The sequence below is a fragment of the Panthera tigris genome, chromosome X (assembly GCF_018350195.1).
Source record: "Panthera tigris isolate Pti1 chromosome X, P.tigris_Pti1_mat1.1, whole genome shotgun sequence".
Lineage (NCBI taxonomy): Eukaryota > Metazoa > Chordata > Mammalia > Carnivora > Felidae > Panthera > Panthera tigris.
Genome location: NC_056677.1, coordinates 12,864,901 through 12,891,551, shown reverse-complemented (window position 1 = coordinate 12,891,551; position 26,651 = coordinate 12,864,901). Strand labels below are relative to the sequence as shown.

The 26,651-nt window shown below is 42.3% G+C and overlaps 1 protein-coding gene across 6 annotated transcripts in view; it reads left to right on the top strand.

The window, feature by feature from the left end:
* The window catches only part of CTPS2 (CTP synthase 2), a 105,055-nt gene extending 80,929 nt beyond the window's left edge, over nt 1-24,126 (top strand). For all 6 annotated transcript variants that reach the window (XM_042974433.1, XM_042974434.1, XM_042974436.1 and 3 more), the window contains 5 exons: nt 3,267-3,322; nt 6,196-6,292; nt 11,764-11,908; nt 22,725-22,835; nt 23,907-24,126. In XM_042974433.1, coding sequence (XP_042830367.1) covers nt 3,267-3,322; nt 6,196-6,292; nt 11,764-11,908; nt 22,725-22,794 — 368 coding nt within the window. In that variant the 3' untranslated portion in view covers nt 22,795-22,835; nt 23,907-24,126. The remainder of the gene's footprint in view (nt 1-3,266; nt 3,323-6,195; nt 6,293-11,763; nt 11,909-22,724; nt 22,836-23,906) is intronic.
* Nucleotides 24,127-26,651: the final 2,525 nt, after the last annotated feature.

Sequence of the window (26,651 nt, the reverse complement as noted above, 5' to 3'; positions counted from 1 at the left end):
GATGCTTAACCGACTGAGCCACCCAGGTGCTCCTGTGTTGCATTTGATTTTGTCTCCAGAAAGACTAGAATTGACAGGAAGGCTGTTGTTTTGTGGAGGGTTTCCCCTGTGGCCAAGATCATGCCATGGTGTGTGTGCACTTGATAAATCCATCTGGAGAACCGCTCTTCATAACATGGTGTCTCTACCCCTCAGTCTTTTCACTCCACACCTAGATACCCTCCACATTCAGCAGCAGCTGGCATCTTGCCTTGTCATTGACTGTCCTCCTACAGCACTTTCAGTGACAGTGTGGATCAGTGGTTCCTAGCCCAGAACGCACAGGGAGGAGGCACTTTGTAAAAACCCATATGCCCAGGCACTCTCCTGAGAGTAACCAAATCAGAATCCCTGGGGCGGGGCCCCAGAATGAGCATTCTTGGTTTGATTTTGTTTTTAAGGTGTTTTCTTTCTTTCTTTCTTTCTTTCTTTCTTTCTTTCTTTCTTTCAAGATTTTATGTTAAGTAATCTCTACACCCAATGTGGGGCTGGAACTCACAACCCAGAGATCAAGAGTCCTATGCTCCACTGACTGAGTCAGCCTGTGCCCTGTAAGGTTTCAAATAGAATTGGACTGCTAAGATCCTGAGCTGATACTCAACATATAGTTTTAAAGGAAATTTTAATTTTTTTCATGGATATGGCAAAGGATTAGTTTTGTTAATTCGTTCTTGACAGATTTGTAAGCCACTGGGAAAGAATTTGAATGCAAAAAACAGTATTTCCAAAGTTCTGAAACCATATTTCATCATATCGCCTGTATATATATTTCTCCCCTATATATATATATATATATATATATATATATATATGAGAGAGAGAAAGAATGCTTCATTCATTAAACAAATATTTATTGGTTACCTGCTTATGTGCTAGACACTGGTTATAAGAATTGAAGGGACAAGTCCCCATCATGTCCATCATCTTCCTGCTTGGATTTCCTAGTCTAGAGATAACAATAGCAATCACATGATTTACTTACAACAGCCCTATGAAATAGGACTATTGTAATTCCCATTTTACAGATGAGGAAGCTGGGGCAGAGAGGTGAAATAATTTGCCCAAGCCACACATGCATTAAATGGCGTAGAGGACTGGTGCAGTCTCTGTTGCAACTATTCCACGCTGCCATTCTAGAGGGAGAGCAAGCCTAGACAATACATAAATGAAGGGGTGTGGCTTTCCCAATAAAACTTTATTTATAAAAGCATATATATAAATATATATAATGCCTTATGTCGTAATGTGGAGATTTTTGCCATTTTCCTCACCATCTGTCAATATTGGCAGGCTCTGTTATTGGACTTCTAGGTCATCTGTTGTAATGGAGAAAGCAGAGAGGAAATTTTGGCCCACAGGAGGAAAAGATCGATCACAAAGTCAGAGGTCATAAGGGAATCAGGATCCTTTCAAAGTTAGGTCCAGAGCATTCAAATGGTTTCTCTTGTAACTTCACAATGATACATACGCTTCTTCTTCTTTTTTTTCCCCCCAACTGGGCATTATTGTGCTATTAGTTTCCATTTTTCGTTTCATTTTTATGAACCGATAGTTTGAGTACAAAGGCTCTGTCGTGAACGAGCCCCCTCTCGGTGGCATGTTGGAGCTCTCTCAAAGTAGCACCCTGTGCGCACCTATTTCCGATTTTTCTAAAACACATGTGGTAAATATTCACTATCGTTAACATCATCACCAGGGAGCTGCATCTATAGGGACAAAATCGCAAATAGAAGTTCAGTCGTGATAAATGATCATATATCAGTCATGCGAGAATACAACTGATGTGCGCTTTATCTGAGTCAAAAATCTCAAAGGAGGCACGAGGCATTTGGTCTGTCTTGGTGGGAACACCCTGCCCGCAGCCTCGTGACGTCTTGGAGAGTCTGGTGACCCCCTGCCTGTTGAACTGAGCACTGCCGGCCATTCTGTTGTAGTTGGACGATGTGCTCCAGCACCATTGGCGGGTCTTCTCTGTGTGCCGGGGGTCTGCGTCATGATGGCTGGCGCTGAGGGGGTGGCTCTTGGCCTCTCCCGCTGCTCCAGTGTTAAAACCCGCTTGGTGCCAGTGCCGTCCTGCTTCTGCACATGATCCACGGGGGCCCGTTCTTGAGAGGGGTCTGGTGACGGATGCCACTGCTATCCACCTGACACTGCCGTCACTGGGCATCCCCCCGGTCACTGTGACCATTGCCAGATTGGTCATGCCCCACATGCTGCCCTGGGCTGCAGCACCTGCAGTGACATGGGCATGTTTTAGCAGCCCCACATGTGATCGTGAGCCATGCACTCCTGGTTAAGAATTGTTGACTCTTGGTTTCAGCTCACGTCATGATCTCTCCGTTCATGAGTTCCAGCCCCGTGATGGGCTCCACGCTGACAGTGAGGAGCCTGTTTGTGATTCTCTCTCCCTCTCCCTGTCTCTCTGCCCCTCACCTGCTTGGGCTCTCTCTCTCAAAATAATAAATAAATAAATTCTTTAAAAAACTTTAAAAAACCCAGAATTGTTGGTATAGATGTGCTCTCATTTAATCCAGCAGTCCTCTATTCCTGACTCTGGGCTTGTTTCCAATTGTCCGCTGGTAAATAATGAAGCAGTGCACATCTTCATGGTGAACTCTCTTTGTTTCTATTTTCCGGGGTAAATTCTTACAGGTCAAATGTTAGAGTCGAAGGACAGGCTTATTTTTAAGGCAGAGTGCAAACCAATTTGGCCACTACACTGAGGTGGCTGGTGTGGTGGAGAAAGCATGGACCAGGTGCGGGGGGGCCTGGGCTCAAGGCAGAACTGTGCTGCCAGCGGGGTGGGGCCTTGGGCAAGTCCTTCAGTTTCATTTCCGTTCCTTTGGTTTTGTTTTGTTCTTTTGTAAAATGAGCCCTGTTATGAATCTGCACAGGAGGGATGGTGCAGACGTTACTCCCCCTCTCAGTACTGCAGGTAGGTGTATAAAAGGAGGGCACATCTCTTGGACTCCACGGTGAACTTGTCTAACAGAGAGCTTCCCTTTATGCAATGGTGATGGCGTACTTGAGAATTGTTTTAGGGTTTTGAAGCTATTCCTATTCTGTACTGTAAGAGAAGAAAATCTAGATTACTATCTGGAGTCCAGTTAATTCTTGGGCCTCTAACCTATGGATAGAGATCAAAGAGATGTCCCCCATACATATGCTATCGATGTGATTCCAAAACTGATTACTTTGATTTTAATTTCATTCTTGTATCTTTATAGGGAAACTTTATGGTGATGTTCCTTTTATAGAAGAAAGGCACAGACATCGGTATGAGGTATGGCCCACACACTAAATTACTATGGAATGTAGATGCTTAGTTAAAGGAACTCCGGTGATTACAAGCAGACCTCTGGAAAAGGTGTCCAGCTCTGTGGTATCCATTGGGCTCAGCCCTTCTTGGCTTTTCAAAGGCAAAATCTTTAAGTATCTGCACAAGGGACATTATCAGGGTTCTATGTTACCCTAACTTTTGTCTCCTAGACCAAGGTAAGGTCATCATTTTTATCCTTAACCTCCTGCCCTTTATTTTGGAAGGTTTGGGTAAAGGGAACTTACATCTTCTGAACCGTATGTCTCTCAGGTTAGGGTTGCATCTCTGGGTATCACATAATGAGTTCTTGGTTTGGGAACCTCTTTGGAAATCTACATTGAGCAAGAGCCTTAGTGTCACATGATTACTAAGAGTGACTGTTGAGATTGTCACATGAGAAGCATAGGTTCCCCAAGGTGCAGACTATCTATACCAGGATTAATTGGTGTATCAATTGTGATGCTTTTGGCTGGGAAGAATCAAAATCCCTGCTTGTTATTTACTCAAACCAACCTCAACAGTAAAGAAACTAGTTATATCAGATAATAGGTAGTTCAGAGGCTGGGCAGGCTCCAGGCATGGTATAATCAGGGCTTCTACTATCCCTGGGATTCTGGGTGTTTACCTTGTCCTAGGCTGGTTTCCCTCATAGGTGCAAGATGGCTACCAGCTGCAGCTGAGGCAACACGCATCTCTCCTAGACATGGAAGTTTTTCTTCAGTCTGATTGGATCAATACAGATCACTTGCCCACCTCTGAACTAGTAACCATTCCAAAGGCAAAGCTAAACCAGGTTTAAACCTGAGTTCTTGGATCATTCATTAGCCAAGAGGGATAGGCTTATCATGTTGGCTTAGACCAGTCAGGACCAACTTTTAGAATGGGGGAGATGGAATCCCATGGGTCATGTGGGGGTAGAGTAGATGCCAGGAAAAGTCCACGGTTCTGTTTTGAGGGAAGACCGCTGGGACTCGATGCCGGGTAGGCTATCAACAGGGTCACTACGATTAGGGAACACTTTGCTGAGTATAGGCCATTTTTGGTCTTATTTCCATTGGGAACTGGCCTAACTGGTGGGACAAAAACTATTGAGCTGCTTTGCCTAAGTGGTAGCTAGAAGGTGTGAGAATTACTGTGCACACAATACTGTGGCCATCCATTCCTCCATTCTTCTTGTGCCTCTGATATGCACTGGAGATGGGAGGGGGAAGCACACACACGGTCTCTCTCCTGATAGGGAGCTTACATTCCAATGGACAGGATTAAAAAAAGATAACAGAAAATATATATCAGACAAGGTCCTTATATCTAGAATATATGAAGGATTCTTAGAACTGGATAATAAATAATGGCAAGGATTTTGATTAGATATTTCTCCAAAACAGATATACTAATGGCCAATAAGCAAATGAAAAGATGTTCAACATCATTAATCATCAGGGAAGTGCAAATCAAAACCACAAAGAAATACCACTAGGTATGGCTATAGTCAAAAAAGATGGATAATAACAAGTGGTGGTGAGGAGACACTGTTGGTAGGAATGTAAAATGGTGCAGCCACTTTGGAAAATCATCAGGCAGTTCCTCAAAAAGTTAAATGCAGAGTTACCATATGACCCGGTAATTCCATCCTTAGATATATAACCCAAGAGAAATGAAAACATACATGCACAAAACTCATATACAAATGCTCAAAGCAGCATTATCCATAAGAGCTAAAAAAAAAAAAAAAAAAAAAAAAAAGGAACAACCAACATCCACCAACTGATGAATGGATAAGTAAGACGTGGTATATCCATACAATGGAATTATTTGACAATGAAAAGAAATGAAATATTGATGCATGCTACTACCTAGACGAATCTAAAAATGTTATGCTAAGGAAAGAAGCCAAGAAGCCAGTCACAAAAGACTACATACTGTATGGTTCCATTAACATGACAAATCTAAAGAGACAATATGGATCAGTGGTTGCCTAGGGCTGGTGGGGAGGTGATGAGGGTATTAGGGGATGATGGTTAGAGGGGATAAGGTATATTCTTGAATCAATTGTGGTCATAGCTGAAATCCTCTGTGAATATGTTAAAAATCATTGAATTGTACACTTTTAGTGGGTGAATTGTATGGTATGTGGATCGTATGTCAATAAAGCTGTTAGAAAAAGGAAAAATAATTACAAATTATGAGAACTAACCTAATGTTAGAAAAATAACATAAAAGCCTATGGGGTTAAGATTGAGGACGATAGGTGGGACCCCACTTTGATTTTAGGTGAGCAAGTGCTTTCTGTGGAGAGGCTGAAAAGTTTCGGGAAGGACTAGGGATGAGATGAACGAGGAAAGGGGGTGTGTGCGCCAGGTCATCAACCTGTCATCTGTAACCAAAATTCTAGCAGAAAAATTGCTCTAAGCTTCTCCTTAGAGTTTTTATGTAACTATACGTAGAGAAAGCATTGGGGTGAGTCTCAAGGGAAATAAGATAGTTTTAATCTTCAAGCAGATTTGTGATTTGAGGAGAGATACTTAATTACACATAACTCGAAGAAGCAAATATGGTGACAGCTATAAATAGCTAATCTCAAGGCTCCAAGTCAGAAATCTGCATCACAGTCCTTTTTGAATCTCGTCTTTGAGCAACAGAAGGTGGGCTTCTCAGATTTAGGGGCTATGATTAGCCTGTTTCTCAGGTTCATCATGAGTTTAAAAATAGGCTTTGGGAGCTGGGTGTAGAAATGAGCTACTAGTTAAGAGCATCACTGAAATGGATGGACATTTTCATAAGCTGATACTTCTGTATGGCCCTGCTGCCCAAAGACAATTAATTTCTTGTTTTTCCAGGTGAACCCAAGCCTGATCAGTCAGTTTGAGCAGAAGGACTTAAGTTTTGTAGGTCAGGATGTCGATGGGGAGAGGATGGAAATCATTGAACTGGCAAGTAAGTGGGCTTTTTGTTTTTAAAAATTCTCATGGTAAACTAATGTCTATTTGTTGTTATATAGGAAGATACAATTTGATGTTGTATGTGAAGATATAAGTTGAGATTTATTTTCTTTGCCGTCCTTCTTTTCCCCTCTCCTTGGAAATAAATACACAACTAAGCATAAATAATATGACTAAATATAAATTACATGAGAAAACAGACCATGTATAGTCCTAATCATTTTGGGGCCCAGTAGTCTGAATCGACCATAAAATGATACATTGTTCTGAGTCTACCAGTTCCACTAGCAGTATGCTTCCTTAACCATCCCTGCCCCCTTTCTGGGCCTTCTCCGGTTGCTAGCCTTTAGGTCAGTTGCTCTGGGAAAGGCAGGCAGCTTGTTATTGAGTAACACTTTGCTTTCTTCCTCCTTTGAGGAAGAATGACCCAGCGCCCTCCTCACTACTGGTGACTGGTGTTGACGTCTGTTGTGTTTGGGACGTGGGCCCCTCGTTGTACCTGGAGTCTGCCTTTCTATATTGCTCTCTGTGGTCAAATGTGGGCCAGTCATTTGACTTTTGAACACTAGTCGCTGTATCCACGGAAGTTCTTAGTAAGACCAAACAGCACAGAGGGATTAGACTTTCGTTGAGGGAGATCACTGAAGAAGTTGTTTGTGTGTGGCCTGGGACACCCTCGAGAGCATAGGCACAAACCATACACCATTAATGATGAGACAGAGGACAGTGTTCTCATTCAGAGCTGCAAAGATATAGTAAGCCCATGCTTACAGCTGATCCCTACTCTTTCTCTAAGGTTACTTACTACCTGGCCCTTTACAGAAATGTTTGCCAACCCCTGTTCGGGACTCACACGTATATACTTCACTTAACTAACTTGAACCTAACATGTTCAGTTGCCTGCTTGACCTGTTTATCTATCTGGATATTCTCCTAGGACTTCTAATTCAACTTATTTAAAATTAACTTTACATGCTTCCAAACTAGTTCTTCCTCCTGACTATTTCTGTTATCATCAATCTCCTTGTCCAGTGTTTCTCTCCCTTGCCACCATTGACATTGGGAGTGGGATCGTTCTTTGTGGTGGGGGCCATCCTGTGCACTCTATGATATGTGGCAGCATCCCTGGCCTCTACCCACTGGCTGCCAGCAGTATCATCCTCACCTCCGAAAGTTGCAACACCCCAAACCATCTGCAGACATTGCCAAATGTCCCTGAGGGACACACCCGCCCCGATTGGGAACCACTGTCCTAGACTATCAGGCTTAAAATTGGATGCATTTAGTTTTTCTTCCCTTTTATACTCCCAACTTGTAATCAGCTATCAAGTCCTGTAGATTGCGTCTCGAGAAAGAAAGACCGAGTTTGGGATTTCATTCCCATCCCTCCCACCCTGGGCCCAGTGCGTGGTGACTCCAACCCAGAGTGGTCCTAAAGCTTCTCCCTGCCTCCAGGCTCTTCCCTCTGCAACACCTCCTACCGAGGACAGGGCTGTGACTGTGCAGTGCGTGTGACACTAATTTGTTGGATAAACCAGTCTCATTTATCAAATGCTTAGTTGGTACAGGATACTCTGAAAATGGTAACATGACATTCTAGAACCTATCGTTTCAACCTATCAACTTAAAAAAAATATTTTTTATGTTTATTTATTTCTGAGACAGAGAGAGACAGAGCATGAGTGGGGGAGGGGCAGAGAGCGAGGGAGACACAGACTCCGAAGCAGGCTCCAGGCTCCCGGCTCCCAGCTGTCAGCACAGAGCCCGACTCGGGGCTCGAGCTCACAAACCGTGAGATCATGACCTGAGCTGAAGTCGGTCGCTCAACCGACTGAGCCGCCCAGGCGCCCCCCAACCTATCTACTTTAGGCTACAAATATTCGGGACTACTTACTCTTCTAAATGTCCTACTTCTTTTAGCATCTTAGCCCACGTCACATTCCTCTATTTCAAATTCCTTCTCTCTCTCCCTTTCCTTTTCTGTCTCTAATCTGTTCAGGTATTTCAGGAGTCCTGGGCAGGGAGGAGAATTAAAGTTGGCGAAGGCTTCTTTGAATACAGTAACATGTTACCTGGACCTCAAAGAGGGAAAGCAGTGGACACTGCATGCACACTCACTAGATGCTTCTCACTCGACCCCTTGCTAGGGACTCTGCGTGCCTTATTTAAGTGACAAGGCAGGTGATGTTATTCCCACTTTTCAGAGAAGGAGGTTGGAGTGCAGAGAGGATAAATAACTTGCCCAGGGCCATCCAGGTAGTCACAGGCACGGCTGGAGCCCAACCACGGCCTGTGACCACCTCTGTGGATTTTATTGTTCCTCTTGTTTTCATTGGACATTCCACTTAAGATTATCAGTCCGTGCCTGAAGTTTTGAATTAGGGTATGGGGATGTATTTCCTGTAGTCTTTCTGATGGAAATGCCTATCATTTAGAATTTTTATAGGGTGGATCACTCTTTGGGGTTGAATTCTCTTAAATCTTTCTGGCATGTGAGAGGGCAGAGAATTTCTTAAGCAGATAACTATTTGTTTACTTCATTCAAGTACGTACTTTCTTTTAATTCTCCTGGCTCTCATTATTGTCAGCAAATTCTTAGATGCCTCTTTTATCGCCTGGATTTAGATTCCTGTTGATACTTGCAAATCTCGTGCGTGTTGGAAAGGAAATGAGAGACGCTGTGAAATCCTGCAATTTTTAAAAGTTGATTGCAAAGAAATTTATCTTATTAAGGAAAATTCCCCCCAAAGATTCTGATCTTAGCTACCCCTTAGAATCATATCCATGAATCTCAACATTCCTAAAGGGGTTCTAAAAGGAAAAACAAAGCTTGAGATTAGTATAACGTCAGAATGTGATTCAAAGCAATTAAGAGCACTATTTAACAGATATTTTACCTGACTGATATAGAGCATCATGAAAATAAAAACTTTTTAGGTTCTTTCCTCATTTTGGCATAGGGGATTTTTTTTTTTTTTTTTTTTTTTTTTTGAGAAAGTGATTCAGAACAGTGGTCCATTCATTCAAATATTTTGTCCCTGGCTATGACAGACTCATTGCTTGGCTTCTGTGTGTAGTTGTACAAAAAGCACAATTACTGTCTGCTTCTTTCAAAGACATCCCTACATGCTGTGCTGTAAGAGTCATTGCATATTAAATTTAAAGCTACATTGCTTAGTTTCTTTTCTAAGAATGGATGGTTTCTTCTTTTCTTGAGGGGACACATTCCTGGGAGAAGGTAGCATTCTCCTCACCAAGCTTTCTTACCTGAATGTCTCTGTAATTCAAGGAGGCTTCTTCCTAGATGTGATGTAGAGGATTTCTACACTGGATTTTTCTGGACTCAGAGCTGTCCAATTAAACTTGCTGCCATGGTGGCCTATTCTGCCCTGTTCAGTATGGTAGCCACTAGCCATGTGTGGCTATTGAACATTTGAGATGTGCTCAATTAATTTGAATGGATTTAAATAGCCACATGTGGCTGGGAGCTGCCATGTTGTATAGCAAAGCTTTAAATGATAACCTTACAAGAGTGGGCATTTCTGTTCCATCATCATTCCTCACTGGTGTAACTTTGGGTCTCCGGTGGTAAGTGATGGAGATTTGTGATTTTGAATTCCATACTAGATTTTTATTTATTTTTTATTTAAAAAATTTTTTTAATGTTTGTTTATTGATTGATTGATTGAGAGAGAGAGAGAGAGAGAGAGAGAGAGAGGCAGAGAGGCAGAGAGAAAGGGAGACACAGAATCTAAAGCAGGCTCCAGGCTCCAAGCTGTCAGTGCAGAGCCTGATGCAGGGCTCAAACTCACGAACTGTGAGATCATGACCTGAGCCGACTGAGCCACCCAGGTGCTCCTAATGTTTATTTATTTTTGAGAGAGAACGCGACAGAGCATGAGCAGGGGAAAGTCACAGAGAGAGGGAGACACAGAATCCCAAGCAGGGTCCAGGCTCTGAGCTGTCAGCACATAGCCTGATGTGGGGCTCAAACTCATGGACCATGAGATCACGACCTGAGCTGAAGTCGGACGCTTAACTGACTGATCCACCCAGGCATCCCAGATTTCCATACTAGAATTTTAGTTCATTTGATAAAGCATCTTGTTGAAAGCTTTAAAGTTATATTTACTTCCCCCTATAAAACTTATATTCTGGCATCTTCGGTTTGATATATATAGCAATTAAAATAATTAAAAATTATTTTTAATGCTTATTTATTTTTTTTGAGAGAGAGAGAGTGTGAGCAGGGGACGTGCAGAGAGGGAGACACATAATCTGAAGCAGGCTCCAGGCTCCAAGCTGTCAGCACAGAGCCTGATGTGCGGCTTGAACTCAAGTGCTGTGAAATCATGACCTGAGCCAAAGTCAGGTGCTCAACTGACTGAGCCACCCAGTTGCCCAAGTTAAAATAATTTTTAAAGTAGGGAATATAGCACTGACCATGTTCTGTACTCTAGTGATTATGGGATCAGAGGGTTGCTGGATTTCTAGAGAGTTGCTTGATTAGGAACTGCTTCCTAATCGGGGGAAAAAACATAGTTTTTGAGAATTCTGATAGGGGAAGGAATTTGCAATTCTGTACAATTTCTACCGAGATTTGGAAATGTTGCCCATTTAATTTTTTCCATTCTAAAACAAGATTCGTGTATTTAAAAGTAGCTGGTAAAGCTACTTTTCTCTTCCTATTACATCTAAGAGAACTTGAATTGTTCGTGTAGGAGATTTGACAACCCTTGATATGAAAATCACTTAATTTCCCCTCCACCGCCCCTCCCAATGATGTAAGGAACATATGCTCATGGAAAAGTTTCACATGATAGGGAAAAGTATAAGGAAGAAAATAAAAATATCTTGACCTCTTACCACCTTGAGCCGTTACCACCATTAACACGTTGAAAGGCCATCCTTTTATCACTCTGAGACTCATAGTCGCAGGAGATAAGTTGGCATAGGCTAAAGTAGGAGTGTCAGTTCAGTTTCATGGTGCCATCTCTGATTAATACCCGCAAGTACTTGCTGCATTCCCTCACCCCCCCCCCCCCCCACTCTTCCCTTGGGAACGGTAAAGACCTTGTAGGAAATGGCCTGAAGCCAGCTAAGAGACAGAATGACCTACAAATAGCCTAGAGCGAGAGGGATTCCATTGAAATGGAGCCAAGGTAAGTCTATGAAGTGCCTTCAAAAAGCAAGCAGACTTTGGGCAAGCAGGATTCATCATTCAAAAGTTTGGCTTGATTTTGCTCATGCTAGCACCTTGCACAGATAAAATGCCAGATCTCTTATTAAGTGAGATGTGTTTTGCCGTGTGAAATTCTGCTGTGAAGATGACTCATGAAAGTCACTGGCAATGATAGCAGGTTAATTGTCTCACTGTTTGATGTGTTTTCTTGTGAAAAGATAAGACCTTGAAAGCAGCTCTCGTGTTTTTCTGCTTCAATTGCATCATGATTATTCTCATTTCAGATCACCCCTATTTTGTTGGTGTCCAATTCCATCCTGAGTTTTCTTCTAGGCCGATGAAGCCTTCCCCTCCATACCTGGGACTATTACTTGCAGCAACTGGGAACCTACATACCTACCTGCAAGAGGGCTGCAAACTGTCTCCTAGGTAACCAGCTTACTACTCCTAGCCCCATCCCAAGCTGTGCTTACCAATGTCTTGGGCTTCTTCTTCGTCTTTTTTTTTTTTTTTTTAGGTTTCTCATGAAATTTAATATCATTACAGGATTTTTTTTTAAAGTGACGAGTAATTTTTTCTTTCTTAACGATCATAATTTTTTTCTCTGAATGAAAATGATTTCTTCACATCTACAATGGTAGCATGTCAGCTTTCCAAATCATGCTGATGCTGGGTATTATTTTAGAAATTTGTGTCATTTTGATAAGTGAAAAATGGGGTTTTCTTGTGTTGACTCTTTGATTAATGAATATATAAAAATGTTTTGTGTTTATTTGCTTTTTTAGGAATAGCCTGTTCATATCCTCTGCTCTATTTTTTCCTTTTGCTATTATATCCTTTTTCTTACTGATTGGTAAGCTCATTATATATAAAGGACATTAATCCTTTCTTAGGTTGCAAATATTTTTTCAAAGTGGGTTTGTTTGACTTTTAAATTGTTAATGGTAGTTTTCATTTTCCCTAAGGAGTATTCAATTAGGACTTTATATAGTCTTTATTTGTGTGTGTGTTTTTTTAAGATCCTATTTTTCGGGGTGCCTGGGTGGCTCAGTTGGTTAAGCGTCTGACTCTTGATTTTTGGTCAGATCATGGTGTCATGGTTCATGGGATTGAGCCCCATGTTAGGCTCTGTGCTGACAGCATGGAACCTGCTTAGAATTCTCTCTCTCTCTCTCTCTCTCTCTGTCGCTCTCTCTACCCCTCCCCTGCTCATGTGCTTGTGCATGGGCTCTCTTCCTCTCTCAAAATTAAAAAAAAAAAAAAAAAGATTTTATTTTTCAGTAAGCTCTACACCCAACATTGGGCTGGAACTTATAACCTTGAGATCAAGAATCACAGGCTCTACCGACTGAGCCAGCCAGGTGCCCTTACTTACATATTTTTAAAATTTATGTAATCAAATCTTTAACTTTTATGGATTCTGCCTTTAGTATCATGCCTAAAATCTTCCTTTCCCTATCAAAAATATTATATAAATAATGGCCCATTTGTTTTCCACTGGTATTCTTATGCTTTCAATTTTATAGTTTAAATCTATAATCTATATGTACTTTATTATTGGTGTATTACTTAAGGTAGTATCTGCACCCCACCCCCATGGTTAGTAAGCTGAGTAGTTCAGATTTGTTGCAGAGATTTCTGTTTTGTTCCATTGATGATTTCATCTCTTATTTCTGAACCCTTACCACCCTCTTCATTATCATAGCATTATTGTAAATCAAGCCCTTATCTACCCTACACCCGTTATTCTTTAACATTTTAAAAAATATATTTTGCCATTCTCCCAGATGAATTATACAATGATTTTGAAAATGAGGTTCAAATAAAAAAAAAATACGTTAGGGATTTTCATGAAAATTTCTTTACATGTAAATATTAGTTTGGGGACAATTCATATCTTTACTCCTTCTCATGCAAGAATATTGGATACAATAACTTTATGGACCTGGCCAGAATCAGAGAGCGGTTAGGTAGAGTTAGTACCACAGTAGCTGGATATGTGTTGTTTAGAAGATTACTGTCACTGACCCTCATCGTGGCAAATAACCCTCGTGATGTTGCAGTTTAGAGTGCCAGGATCAGTGTCCGACGTGTGTGTGTGTGCCCGTGTTACCCAAGCCTGCTTCTTTGGGACATCACCTACTAGGAGAAGCTCACGGCTCTCTATCATTTCTTTTACCCACATTTTGAAATGGGAACAGCTTTACGTATTTCCATGTTGGGTGTCTTACTGACTTAATGATCATTCCTCATACTCTGGAGCCGGCACACTGGCTTTCATACTGTGCCCTGTGGAGCTGGATATGGGCTGCTGCGAGGAGCAGGCTGAGGGGGCTCCAGAAGCTTCTCTGCTCCAGCTGAGCAGCTGCACTTGATCAGGCTCATGTGATATGGTTCCGTGTGAGATCGTGCATGGAGAGAGCGTCCTGTGTTCTGATACCGCATGGCTTATGTAGCAGATTGGAAATGCCAGTGTGGTCCCATGTCACATGTGCGCTGTGACCCTTCTCAGCCACTTTATAGTCTCCATTATTTCAGGTGCCCACATGTAAAAGGAGAGTGACAGTGGAGGAAGTTACATGGCTGAGAGAAATAATTCACGCAAAACTGGTTGTTTGCAAGCAGTGGCTAGAAATAAATGCTACCTAATTTGTGGGGACTGCCCACCTATGTGTTGGATGGCCTGCCGATTCCCGCATGGGGGATGGTGGTCTCTGAGTAAAGCTTACCAGCAGTTTCTGAGAAAAATGGTTCCTTGCTAGCAACTTCTGAGCAAGATTCAGTATGTCTCAAGGAGAAGGAAAGACTTCTTAATATAACTCTGATGCTGGTGTTGGAATTACAGCTGACCAGCGTGCTTCCATGGTAGTCAGACAATTCCTACATATCAGCCATAAATCGGTACGTTTCTCTCTCTCTCTTTTAGTTTGTTTGTTTTGAGAGAGAGAGAGAGCGCGGGATAGGGGCAGAGAAAGAGGGAGAGAGAATCTCAAGCAGCCTCCACACTGTCAGTGCAGAGCCCAGTGTGGGACTCGAACTCATGGACTGCGAGACCATGACCTGAGCCGAAATCAAGAGTTAGTCCCTTAACCGACTGAGCCGCCCAGGCTCCCCAACCAGTGCATTTCTTAAGGGCGGCGAGCATCTTATTTATCTTTACCTCCCTGGCTTCCCAGCAGACGAGGTTGTTTAGTACAACCTTGTTTGCTAAAGTAACAATTCTAGGTAGCACCGGAGGATGGCTACAGTGTAGTCTAATTCTGACACCTAAGGGGGTTTTCTGACTAAGAATGGCACCCGTGAGTTAACCCAGTGACAGACACCAGGATTCCAGAAGAACCTTCAACTTCAACTTCTCTCTGCCCAGCTCCATGGTGTCAGTGAACATTGAAAAGCAGACAGCTGCTTTGACGGCCAGGCTCTAATGTGAGCTGAGTTGGGACTGTATTTCTGTCAAAAAAGATTACCGACTGTAATCAACCATAAACAACCATAACAAGGAATATGAACACTGGAATAATGACTTCCTTTCCCAGAAATTGGCTGACGGTATGTAATTACATGGCACATGTGCAGCTGACATCTTTAAAGCCCAGAATGTAAAAAAATTTTTGGCTTTGTGCACGTACACCTGAGCTATAACCTCTGCATTCTGCCCTGTGGAGAAGAGTTCTCTTTTAGTGCCTAGGAAGTTGCAGTGAGAATATTATTTGGGGATCTAGAGCTAGTGTGCTAAGTTTTTGGCCACTCTGTTATCTGTAGAGTGGCAGCAGTTATGAGGACCAGTTCCACCTGGTTTTCAACTTGGAGTCTTTTGTTCAAGAGGCATAACAGCTGTAGGATAGTGTTTTTTCAGGTTTCTTAAATTTAAGTTTGATTTTTATTTATTTTGAGAGAGAGAGCAGTCAGCAGAGGGGCAGAGAGAGAGGGAGACAGAATCCCAAGAAGGCTCCACACGGTCAGTGCAGAGCCCCATGTGGGACTCAAACTCACGAATTGTGAGATCATGACCTGAGCCGAAATCAAGAGTTGGAAGCTTAATTGACTGAGCCATCCAGGTGCCCCTTTTCAAGTTTTTATAAGCTACTCAAAAGTACATGCAAAATCAAACTCAAAGTCTTTGTTTTAGCCCTAAGACAACCCACAGGTGTGATGATTCACTAGAAGGAAATCTGAATACAGTTGTACTCATGGTTGAAATTCACTACAGTGACAGAGTAAGTTTGCACAGCTGGATCAGTAAGAGGAAAAGATATAAGTGGAGTCTGGAGAAATCGATTTGTAGGTTTCCTGTGCCCTCTCCCTCCCGTGAAAGGTCACACACAGCTCACCTTCCCCCTGCAGCAATGTGTGTGGTGTTTATGCCCATTTGAGACTCAGAGCTTAGGGTTTTTATTGGGGCTGGTCACATAGGCATTCTCTACCTAGTAGCCACTCAGATTCCAGACTCTCAGAAGGAAAGCAAGCATTCACCGTAAATCACATTGCTTGTACGTACAGCCTGCACCAAGTGAAACCGGCATTATCAGTTAGTAACGGATAAAACATTCTGAAAGCCAAGTTCCTGAGTTCCCTGGCAAGCAGGACCCTCCTCTTTTTTTTTTAATGTTTATTTATTTTTGAGAGACACAGAGAGAGAGAGAGAGAGAGAGAGAGAGAGAGAGGGGCAGAGAGGGAGAGGGAGAAACAGAATCTGAAACAGGCTCCAGGCTCTGAGCTGTCAGCACAGAGCTCGATGCAGGTCTCGAATGCCACTGATCATGACCTCAGCCGAAGTCGGACGCTGAACCGACTGAGCCACCCGGGCTAAATGTAAAGCACTTAACACAGTGTCTGGTCTATGGTGGGAAATTAAATGGGATTTTTTTTTTTTTTTAAGTAAGCTCTATGCCCAACATGGGGCTTGAGCTCACAAACCCCGAGATCAAGAGTCACACACTCTACCGACTGAGCTAGCTAGATGCCCCTAAATGAGAATTATTAATTTTACCTTAGTTCTGCTCTCCTTCATCTCTTGCCTACTACAACGCTTCCTACCTGGTGTCTATACCTCCAGCTTTCCTCTTTTCAGTCCATCTTCCTACATTATTTTGGAGTTTAAAACTCTCAGTGGCTTCTCGACTTCTAGAATAAAATGCACACAAATCCTTAGGGAACAGCTTGCAGTCCCTCGATCTCCCCAGAAGATTTCAATGCTTTTGCTTCAGCTCACACCACTTTTGTGGCTCTTGATATACATTCCTAAACCGCTTAGTGAGAGGTGAGTCTGTATCCTGCCAATCTGTATCCTGTTAGGATGCTAGTTGGAGGAAAATCATTGCTGACCGGTGGTGGGGGCATTGGAGGTGGGTGTGGCCTCTCTGATGTACATTTTCTAGCACTATTTTAAACTTGGAATCGTCTTGCCTATTTTTTTTTTAAATTTCGGGCTGCACGGTTAGTGTGGCCAAGGGCCATTCTTACAATATATGGTGTGTAGGAGCCAAGGGCAGGCCACCGCAAGATGGGCCACTTTGGCATAAAGATTATTTCGAGTTTGAAGGGGTTTGGGACAAGTTCCCTCAAAGTATGCCACTTTGGCACATGGACTATTTTTTGTTTAATGTTTATTTATTTATTTATTTTTAAATTAAATCTATTTATCTATTAAAATTTTCATTTATTTATTTGTGTGAGAGAGAGAGACAGAGCACGAGAATGAGTGAGGGACAGAGAGAGAATCCCAGGAGGTGTAGAGAGACGGGGAGAGAGACTGTGGAGCTCCGAGCAGGGCTCGAGTTTACCAGTCGGGGCTCAAACTCACCAACCATGAAATCATGACCTGAGCCTAAGTTGGATGCTTAACTGACTGAGCCACCCAGGCACCGCATTAAGTGTTTATTTTTGAGAGAGAGAGAGAGAGAAAGAGAGCAAGTGTGGGAGAGGCACAGAGAGAGGGGGGGACAGAGGATCCGAGGCGGGCTCTGTGCAGACAGCAGAGAGCCCAATGTGGGGCTTAAACTCACAAACGGTGACATCAAGACCTGAGCTGAAGTCCGTCGCTTAAACGATTGAGCCACCCAGGCGCCCCTGGCGCATGGACTGTTTTTGAGCTGAACGCGATCAAGACCCTGCAGGCTCAAGAGAAACTTTTGCCTCTTCAATTTTCCCCTATTAATCTGTCTAACGTCACTTTGATTCTTAGTCCAGCTAGAAATACCTTAGAGGGGACAGGTGCAAATAGTTTGTTTCTTTGGGGACAATGTGGATGCATAGAGCAGGTGCTATGGATTTGACTTCTGGGTTTGCTACCTACGGGGTACTTTTTTCCAAGCCTACTCCTAAATCTCACGGTCTACATCCTTTCCGGCTACTGCTATCAAGAGGTACTTTTTCCCCTTTATTACATTTCAAGGAAAAGTGACCTGGAAAAAAAATGATTCTTTTTAAGCAGTTTTTAAAACACCTTTTAAAACAGCGCCCCCTTCCCTGCCCCGCAGTTTGTCACCAACTCCATACCTTGAGACTTTTTTTGGTAAAGTACTATGAATAAACCACATTTGAGTACACCTTCCCTTAGGGATTGAATGTTGATTGAAAGGTGCTCTTTTATTGATGGTGGTTCACTGCAGTGCTGATGGTACGGGTGCCACCAGGAATGGAGTTCCTAGTACTAGAGACTACTGTGCTTTTAATGCCCTGCCTGGCTTGTAGTCCACCATTTACTATTCAATGCAAAAGTCATTCACAGCATACCAAGTTTTCATTCCATTGCTCTTATATTTTATGGCTTCCAGGGGCTCTCTGAAAAGGAAGTAAGTGTAGCAGTAACAATGCTTTGGAGAAAACCGTGTGCCTGGCAACCTGTTTTAAAACATGCTTGTTCCACACAGAATGGATTTTGATCTAAAGTATTGTGGGAACTCATGTAGGCTGGGAATCCTCAGTATGCCGTCAAAAAAAAAGGTTTTTTGAAATTCCAACCACCTCTTTCTATTAATGGAGAAGAAACGGTTTAACGGCTGCCCCTGGGGTAGCATAAAAGGTGGGATATATGAGGCATCGTATATCTTGTCCTGGAGCCTTGGAATATATGTTTTCTTACATTGGGAATTTATTAGGAACCAGGAATCTTTGACAAATGATTATGACAAGCCTTTTATTTGTCAAAAAACCACACATAGACTGCTGCAGTCAAGTCTGGTAAGTCAAGCCAGTGTTGTTAGGATAGAGACTCCCATGAGTCGTTGCTGGTGATTTTCATTTTGTCTTGTAAAAAATAACATAGGGGCACCTGGCCAGCTCAGTCGGTAGATCATGTGACTCTTGACCTCAGGGTTGTGGGTTCAGGCCTCACCCTGGGCTTGGAGCCTACTTAAAAAGAATATAGTAAAAAACTTTTTTGAAAAAGAGTGCTTCCGTTATTTGGGGGCATATGCATGCACGAGAGACATTTGCCATGATTTTCATTAACTGTAGATAGCCAGGTCTTAAAAAACATTTTTTTTTTTTTTTTAGGGAGTGACAAGGAGATGATCATATTTTTTTAAATCATTATTCATTTGTTTTAAAATAAGTGCTATCCAATAGAACTTTCTGCAATGCAATGATGGAAATGATGGAAATGTTCTATAATCTGCACTGCCCAATATGACAGCCACCAGTCACACATGACTTTTTGTTAGGTAGTTAGTTAAGTGAGAGGGAGGAGGCATAAAGCCGATGCTGGCCACACCCTCAGAGCCATTCCCCAGGGTTAACGGCCACACTTTCAGAGCCACCTCTGAGAGCTAAGGGAACAGGAAAGGCCTAGCCCCACAGCTGGCTCAAAAGCCACAAGGCGACTTCCAAGAGCTGAGCATGTGCCCACAAGGTGCAGCTTGCCCTTAAGGTCACAGCAAAAGCTCATTAGAAACTCATAAATATATAATACACAAATAAATACAATTATAACAGGTGCATCATGGGTAGGCACTTGCGCAGAAGCCAAAATGCACTATAACCACCAGCTGTCAATCAAAGCCAAATTTGCATATGCAGAAAACAGGTTTAAAAGGGTGCAGCTAGAGCTTCTTGGGGCCATTACCACTTTTGCTCCAGCAGTGGCCCCCTTTCTTTCTTGAAAGTGTACTATACTTATCTAGTTAATAAACTCTATCTCCCCATTCTGGTCTCAGGTCTCCAATTCTTTGGTGCATCTGGGATAAGAACCAAGTGACCCGGTAACATAGTGAACACTTGAAGTGAGTGAGGAATGGAATTTTCAGTTCAATTTGATTTTAATTGATTGAAATTTAGATAGTTTCTGTGGCTTGTGGCTTCTATATTGGGCAGTACAGGTTTAAAATTTCCCCTCCACAAGTGGCGCCTGGGTGGCTCAGGCCGTTAAACCTCCAACTCTTGATTTTATCTCAGGTAATGATCTCAGGATTCATGAGTTAGAGCCCCCAGTTGGGCTTTGTGCTGGCAGCACTGAGGAGCCTACTGTGGATTCTCTCTCTCTCTCTCTCTCTCTCTCTCTCTCTCTCTCTTGTCCCTTCCCCTGCTTGCTTGTGCGTGCTCACTCTCTCTCAAAATAAATAAACTTAAAAAAAAAAAAAAACTTCCCCTCATCAAATATATCAAGATACACACAAATGAGTCCATATTCTGTGACATTTCGTAGAATTTAACATGTAAGACCTGAATGTCTAATAATTTTCCCTCCTGAGAAACATGTGCATGGGTACAGAGAAGATTATTTAAAAAGATGGGTTAGCCTTAAGATAGAGCTGTGATGTCTCGAATTAAGTGCAAATGTACCCAAATAAGTATATCTTATGACTTCTTTAAGTTTGTTCTGTGTGAAGGCAAAAAGAACCCCTAAGTCATATACGGCACAGAGTAGCACCCGCATTTTATGGAATGTGCGGGAGCCATTGCTATTCTGCGTGTGGTGATGATCTACGTTTTATTTCTAGCACTTGCTTTTTGCTGGCACGTGAATGCCCTAAAATCAGCACGTTTCACAGCAATGCCCATTTTGATGATTCTGTTCTTGAGGGCCATGGCTTATTTCATCGTCCTACTTCTGGCCAGCGACACAGGTGAAAGAAAATGAGTGAACCCACTCATTTGCCTGGGACGTGAATAAACTCAAGCTGAGTCTCGCTTTGTTAGGCTCAGCCTATGCCATTTTGTTGTGTGGTCAGAGTTTGGTGTAGCCAGCCATCAGATAGAAATGAGAGCCATTAGCTTACAAACAGATCCACCCAAGTCTGCTGGCTAACGTGAGCGGGGAATTACTCGGTACAAGAAACAATTCTGAAAATCATGCACTCGGCAGTTTTTATGACCTTATATTTCCACGACTTGTTGAGAGCTATCATGTTATAAATATGTAAATCCCATAAACAGCAATCACTTCTATTTTTATACAGTCTCCAGAGCACATGTATGCATTCTCTTTCGGCCCTCATAACATTTTGGTGAGGTTGTAGGTATTGTTACTACTTTTTCCCAGACTCTCAGGAGTCAAGTGGTCAGTCCAAAAGTATGTGGCTAATAAATATTACAACCAGGGGTGTGAGGGGGAAGATGTGGGCCCACCTTACTCTTCCCTGGGCTCAGAAGTAGGGAAGGAAGCAGGTATAAAATCTGATGCCTTCTCACTTGTGGAGTCAGAGGACATGTGACTGCTGGCACATTGTAGCAGTTTAGACTTGAGCTTGTGACCTGGGTTAGCATGATGGGGATTCTGGCCCCACCTTGAATGAGCTGTGTGCCAGATGAATCACTGCAACACCCTGACCTTCATTTCTTCTCCCAGAGAAAGTCGAGTGCAACTTCCAAATCCCTTTTTGTTGCACAGAACCAGGAAAGAGTCTACATTTGTGTAGTGAGATTGCATAGATAAGGAAGGGGCAGTTTCTGAAAAAACGTTCTTCAGTTATTCCTGTGTTTTCTTTACTGGAAACCCTCTTGTAACAGTAGAACTGATTTTCCTGATTTAAAATCTAAGTAGGAGTTTTCTTCTATTTGGTTAAGGATATGTTCATTAAATGTTTCTCTAACATGTCTTGTATCCAATTCTTTTTTTTTTTAAGTTTATTTATTTTCAAAGACAGAGAGAGTGAGGGAAGGACAGAGAGAGAGGGAGAGAGAATCCCAAGTAGGCTCCACGCTGTCAGCGCAGAGCCCATCTCAGGACTCCATCTCATGAACTGTGAGATCGTAACCTGAGCTGAAATTGAGAATTGGAAGCTTAAGCGACTGAGCCACCCAGGCTGCTGTCTTCTGCCAGTTCTTAATCTTTTATCTCCCGTCCATACTCTAGCCCCGCCCCTGCAGCCTTTCCAGTATTTTGTTCAAAAGTCATGGAGGAGAGTGGGCTTGTCTTTCACATTTTTGTTTATGTATTTATTGATACTTGCTCAATATATTTAGAGTAAATCTTTGTTTCCTAACCTGTCAGCATAGGGTTTCTTCAGTTGTTCCCTTTCCTCCTTAAACAAACAAACAAAAAGTGGATTTTCACCTGTTATGGAATTGAGATTTCTATTGCTATAAGTCAGCAAAAAAAGTTGGTCAAGGTCAGGATTGGGTCACACATAAAATACTTCCTGGCAACGTCATCTCCATAGATCAGTAGAACTCTTGTGGAGTTGATCTACTTGCTGACTTATTTGGAACCGAACAAGAGGAACCCCACCCTGAGCTCATGGCTCAAAACAGAACTACAATTTCAGGGCTATCTCCTGGAGAAGGTGCACTTCTGAGGGAACCCAACACGGCAACATCTATGTCAGTAATTGGTCCTGTTTTGAATCCTACATGTGATTCGAGGGAGTAGGAACATGCCATAAAGTTTCTAATATGAAAATAGCATAATTGTGCAAATTATTTCTCAAATCCTTGGATGTCTGAGAATGTTGGAATGGAAAACTTTCATGCTACTGATCTTTATTAGCAGTCTTCAGAAGGTTATGAATGGTAATCTAAGTTGAAATGATTTTATCAATTTTCTGAATAAGTTACTTCCAACTTAAGATGAAAGCAGGAGATCAGCTCATCTGACAAAAGGAGATCACCGTGTGCAGTTGAACTAACCTCTTTCTGTAGTGCCTAGAAAGTGACGGTAGAATATTTCTTAGCATTTTCTCTGAATGGGGATTAATTATGGAAAGTGTTCAGAATTGGAAGTAGAATAATGGTCCAGGGTTGTTTTTTGTTTTGTTTTGTTTTGTTTTTTTTACATCTTGCTAAATTAGTTCCTCTTTTGATCTAGTGATAGATACAGCGATGCCAGTGATGACAGCTTTTCAGAGCCAAGAATAGCTGAGTTGGAAATAAGCTGAAACTAATACATGACCTGGAATGATCAGGACTTCCTGAGAGGGTAAGATGGAATCCTCAAGTATTATCTGTTGGTCTTACAGATAAGCTGTTGTCCCGTGGAGAAAGTAGCATCGTAGGACTTGCCTTGTAGGATTTTGCTCTCTCAGGATGCTCTTATTTGACTAACATAGGTAGCAAACAGGAGCATCTCAGGGCATAGTTAGGATAGGCCTAACAGCCGATCATGCTTTGGGGAAACTGGGATGCACCAGAGAAAGCTCTGGTGAAAATGGTTAGCAGGGAGAAAACGGAATGCACCTGGGGCCAGGAACAAATATGTAAGTGCACTTACAAATGTGTGTCTGGGGGCGATAGTGGTTAGAGTAGTAATAAGTCAGCAAACTTGTTCTGTAAAAGGCCAGATAGTAAATATTTTAGGATTTGCGGGCCGTGCAGTCTCTGTTGCAACTATTCCACGCTGCCATTCTAGAGGGAGAGCAAGCCTAGACAATACATAAATGAAGGGGTGTGGCTTTCCCAATAAAACTTTATTTATAAAAACAGTTTGCTGATCCCTCGTTTAGGTCCTTCAGGGAAAAGCAGATTTCCTTGGATTTGTATAAAATAAAATTGTATTTTATTTCTTTGTAGGAAGATGCCAGAGACCGGGTTGGCTTCTGAGGACAGCTTATTTTCTCCATGGCTCTTTTAGGCTTTATTAGGGAGGATCGCAGTCTGGATAGCTTTATTAAACTCAAGCTCAGAGGCAGATATTGCCTGGGACAAGTCTAGTGTTATGGCAGGCCTTGAAGTGAATGAGCAGCTTTCCTTAGCAGGACAGAAGCTTCTGAAAAGATTATAAAGAGTTAATTGCTCTAGTATGAGCTCTCTTCATATTTCACTTTGGGGTGGAATATTCATGTTCACTAGGGAAAGCATATCTCTCTCTGTTTAGGTTTACCTCAAACATGGAGACCTTTAGTAGCAAACCAAAATGGTACAAAGGCTAGTTGGAGGTATTTTAAGACTTACGTTATTCAGTTTCTGATGTTGCTAATACTTATATTCTTTCTTTCTTTCTTTCTTTCTTTCTTTCTTTCTTTCTTTCTTTCTTTCTTTCTTTCTTTTTTAGGCTCTGATGTAATTGAAGCCAGGATGAACGAACTCTCTGAGGAAATCACCATACTCTTAAAGATTTGCTCTGTTTTCCACCAAACATGGATGTAAAGCCTCAAAGGGGATCTAATTATAGATGAACCAGAACCAAAGGGCTAGTTTCCATTTCACTCCAGAGGCAGCCTTTGGTTCTCACAAATTTCTGTAAGCCAATTAAACTTTTCCCAATGACCTCATGGGGGAGAAAGTGTGTTTGTGTTTTGTCTGGCGAGTGGTGCTGTTCTGGCAGGGAGCAAGGATCCAGGTAACCCGGCCTTCACTGTGATGTATGAGAAGGCTGACAGGGCACATGCGATAGTGATTTTCGAGTAAAAATGGAGTCATTCTGTGAACTGGAACTCAACCACAAGTTTGGGTGCGGCCCAAGTTTCTTTCAGTTTGTCACCCTGCTTATTTTTAGTTACAAATAAAATTAAACAAGTCCAAGACTAGGGATGGCAAGTAAGGCAGGCGGGCAGAATTTAAGGGGGAATAAAAAATATATATGTATAGATTAATTGAGCTGAAATTCACATAACCTAGAATTTACCAATTTAAAGTGAACAGTTGAAGGGTATCAAGTATGCTCCTGTTCGATGTCCTTGAGAGGACAGCTGTTGCGCACTGGAGCTTTCTGATACTGATTTAAATATTTTAACTGCTCAGTTAACTTTCCTTGTGTGTGGTTGTCTTTGGCCCTTTAACTTTTTCCTCTTAGTGCTGTGAGATGTTACAGCGTTATTTTGTAAGACACTACAGAAAATTCATCCTGCAAACACAGGCAGAAGTGAAAGGAGTAATTCTGGTAAATAAAAATATTAAAGAGCTTTAGGGCTCCACTTGTGAAAATTACAGCTTGAAGATCACAAGAGGCTCCAAATGAAAAGCCCACAAGGTAGGTTTAAAAGCCGGAATGGGCCTCATAGAAAGCGGGACTTAAGCACGGGGGTGGGGGGCAGACTTTAACATCACAAAGGGGCGGGTAGTCTGGCTTAAATGGAAGTTTTCAATTGTGATGATTATGATTTCTAAAGTCACTTATCACTGAGTGCTCTCACTGGGGGTTAATGATGCATGTAAATAGGACCGGAAGAAGGGCGCTTAAAAACCATAAACTAGTCTTTCTGTCGTTGCTCCGTGAGGTTTTTCTCTTTTGGAGACACTCCTTGAACCTGGAATCCGTTGAAGGCTTGGTGGTAGGTAGTAGTAGCGGAGCAGTTGTGGGACCTGAACACATAGGAAGTTATTATAAATCGTTCATTTAAGAAATCTGTCTTGAACCCCCAGCATGAGCCACACGTGGTGTCAGGTGCTGGGGGAAATGAAGGCGAGCAGAATTTGCCCCTGTAGGGGCCCAGGGCAGGCTGCCCCAAGATGGGCCACTTTGGCATAAAGATTATTTCTAGTGGAAAGTAATCCAAACCCAGCAGATGTGGGAAAAGCTCTCTGCTTCCCCTCAACTGCCAAAATTCACATTGGACAGAAGAGCGCTGTTAACAGAGACCCCCTTTTACCTAAAAACCTTATCTGCATAATAGGGCAACCTTGTTTTTCAAAACATCTCCTTTTCCTTCCCGCTAATGGTCTTTCTCCCCTTTGTGTCCTCAGGCCCCTCCTCCTTTCCTTAGCTAAACTTCAAGTTGCCTCCTTATCTTTGGAATTTCCATGTCTGTGTGGATTCTTCTTACGTATGCCATTAAATTTGATTTATTCCTGTCAGTCTGTCTCATGTCAGTTCGATTGTTAGTCTGGCTAGAAGGACCTTGAAGGGCACAGGAAGGTCTTCCTCCCCAACACCCCCAAAATATGTCTCATTGGTATAAGGATTATTTTAGGCTGATTTTAAAGAAACAGCAGACATAGGAAAAGCTCTGAAAACTGAGTAGTAGTTATCTTTTGTGTACTGGAGGTATACAATGTTAGTAAACTGTTTTTCTCCTATTAATCTGTCTTTTATTACAGGGGCTGTCTTCCAAACCAGGCCTTGATGGAAATAGAACTTGAACTGGGTGAATTGCTTTTTGCCACCCAGCTTTAGTTTTTAAGGTTCATGTCCACGAAGACCTCTAAAACATGGTGGCAAATCTATGGATGCCATTCCGTTTTCTCTCTTCCGAATGGGGCTCCCTTTCCATCCTGGTAGCTTCCTTGGTACTACCTTCTCCTCTGAGAAGAATACTGGTGACAAGTTGGGGAATCCAGGTGGCACTGTGTGGTGATGTAGTGCCTTATTGTCAAGTTTGAAACTTCTTATCTTTTCCTTGAACAAGAAATTGTCTTGAAAATAGATGTATTGCTTTGATTCGTTTTCCCTGGGAGGGACTATGCTTTCAGTTAATACTCTGGGAGCATTTCGATATTGAGAGTAAGGTAAAAACCTAGAACATGGGAGCCCCTGGGTGGCTCAGTCGGTTAAGCATCTGACTCTTGGTCCCAGCTCAGGTCACGAACTCGCAGTTTGTGAGTTTAAGTCGCACTTTGGGCTCCGCGCTGACAGCACAGAGCCTGCTTGGATTTCTCTCGCTCTCTCTCTCTGCCTCTCCTCTGCTCACTCTCTCTGTCTTTCTCTCTCAAAATAAGTAAATAAACTCAAAAAAAATTTTTTTTAATTAAAAAAAAAAAGAATGAAGAAGGAAAAAGCATGATGGCACTTTCTTTGTTGTTCAAAGGAAGCACTATCTAAAGCAGGGGGTGGCAAACTATAGGTATAGGCTAAATCCCA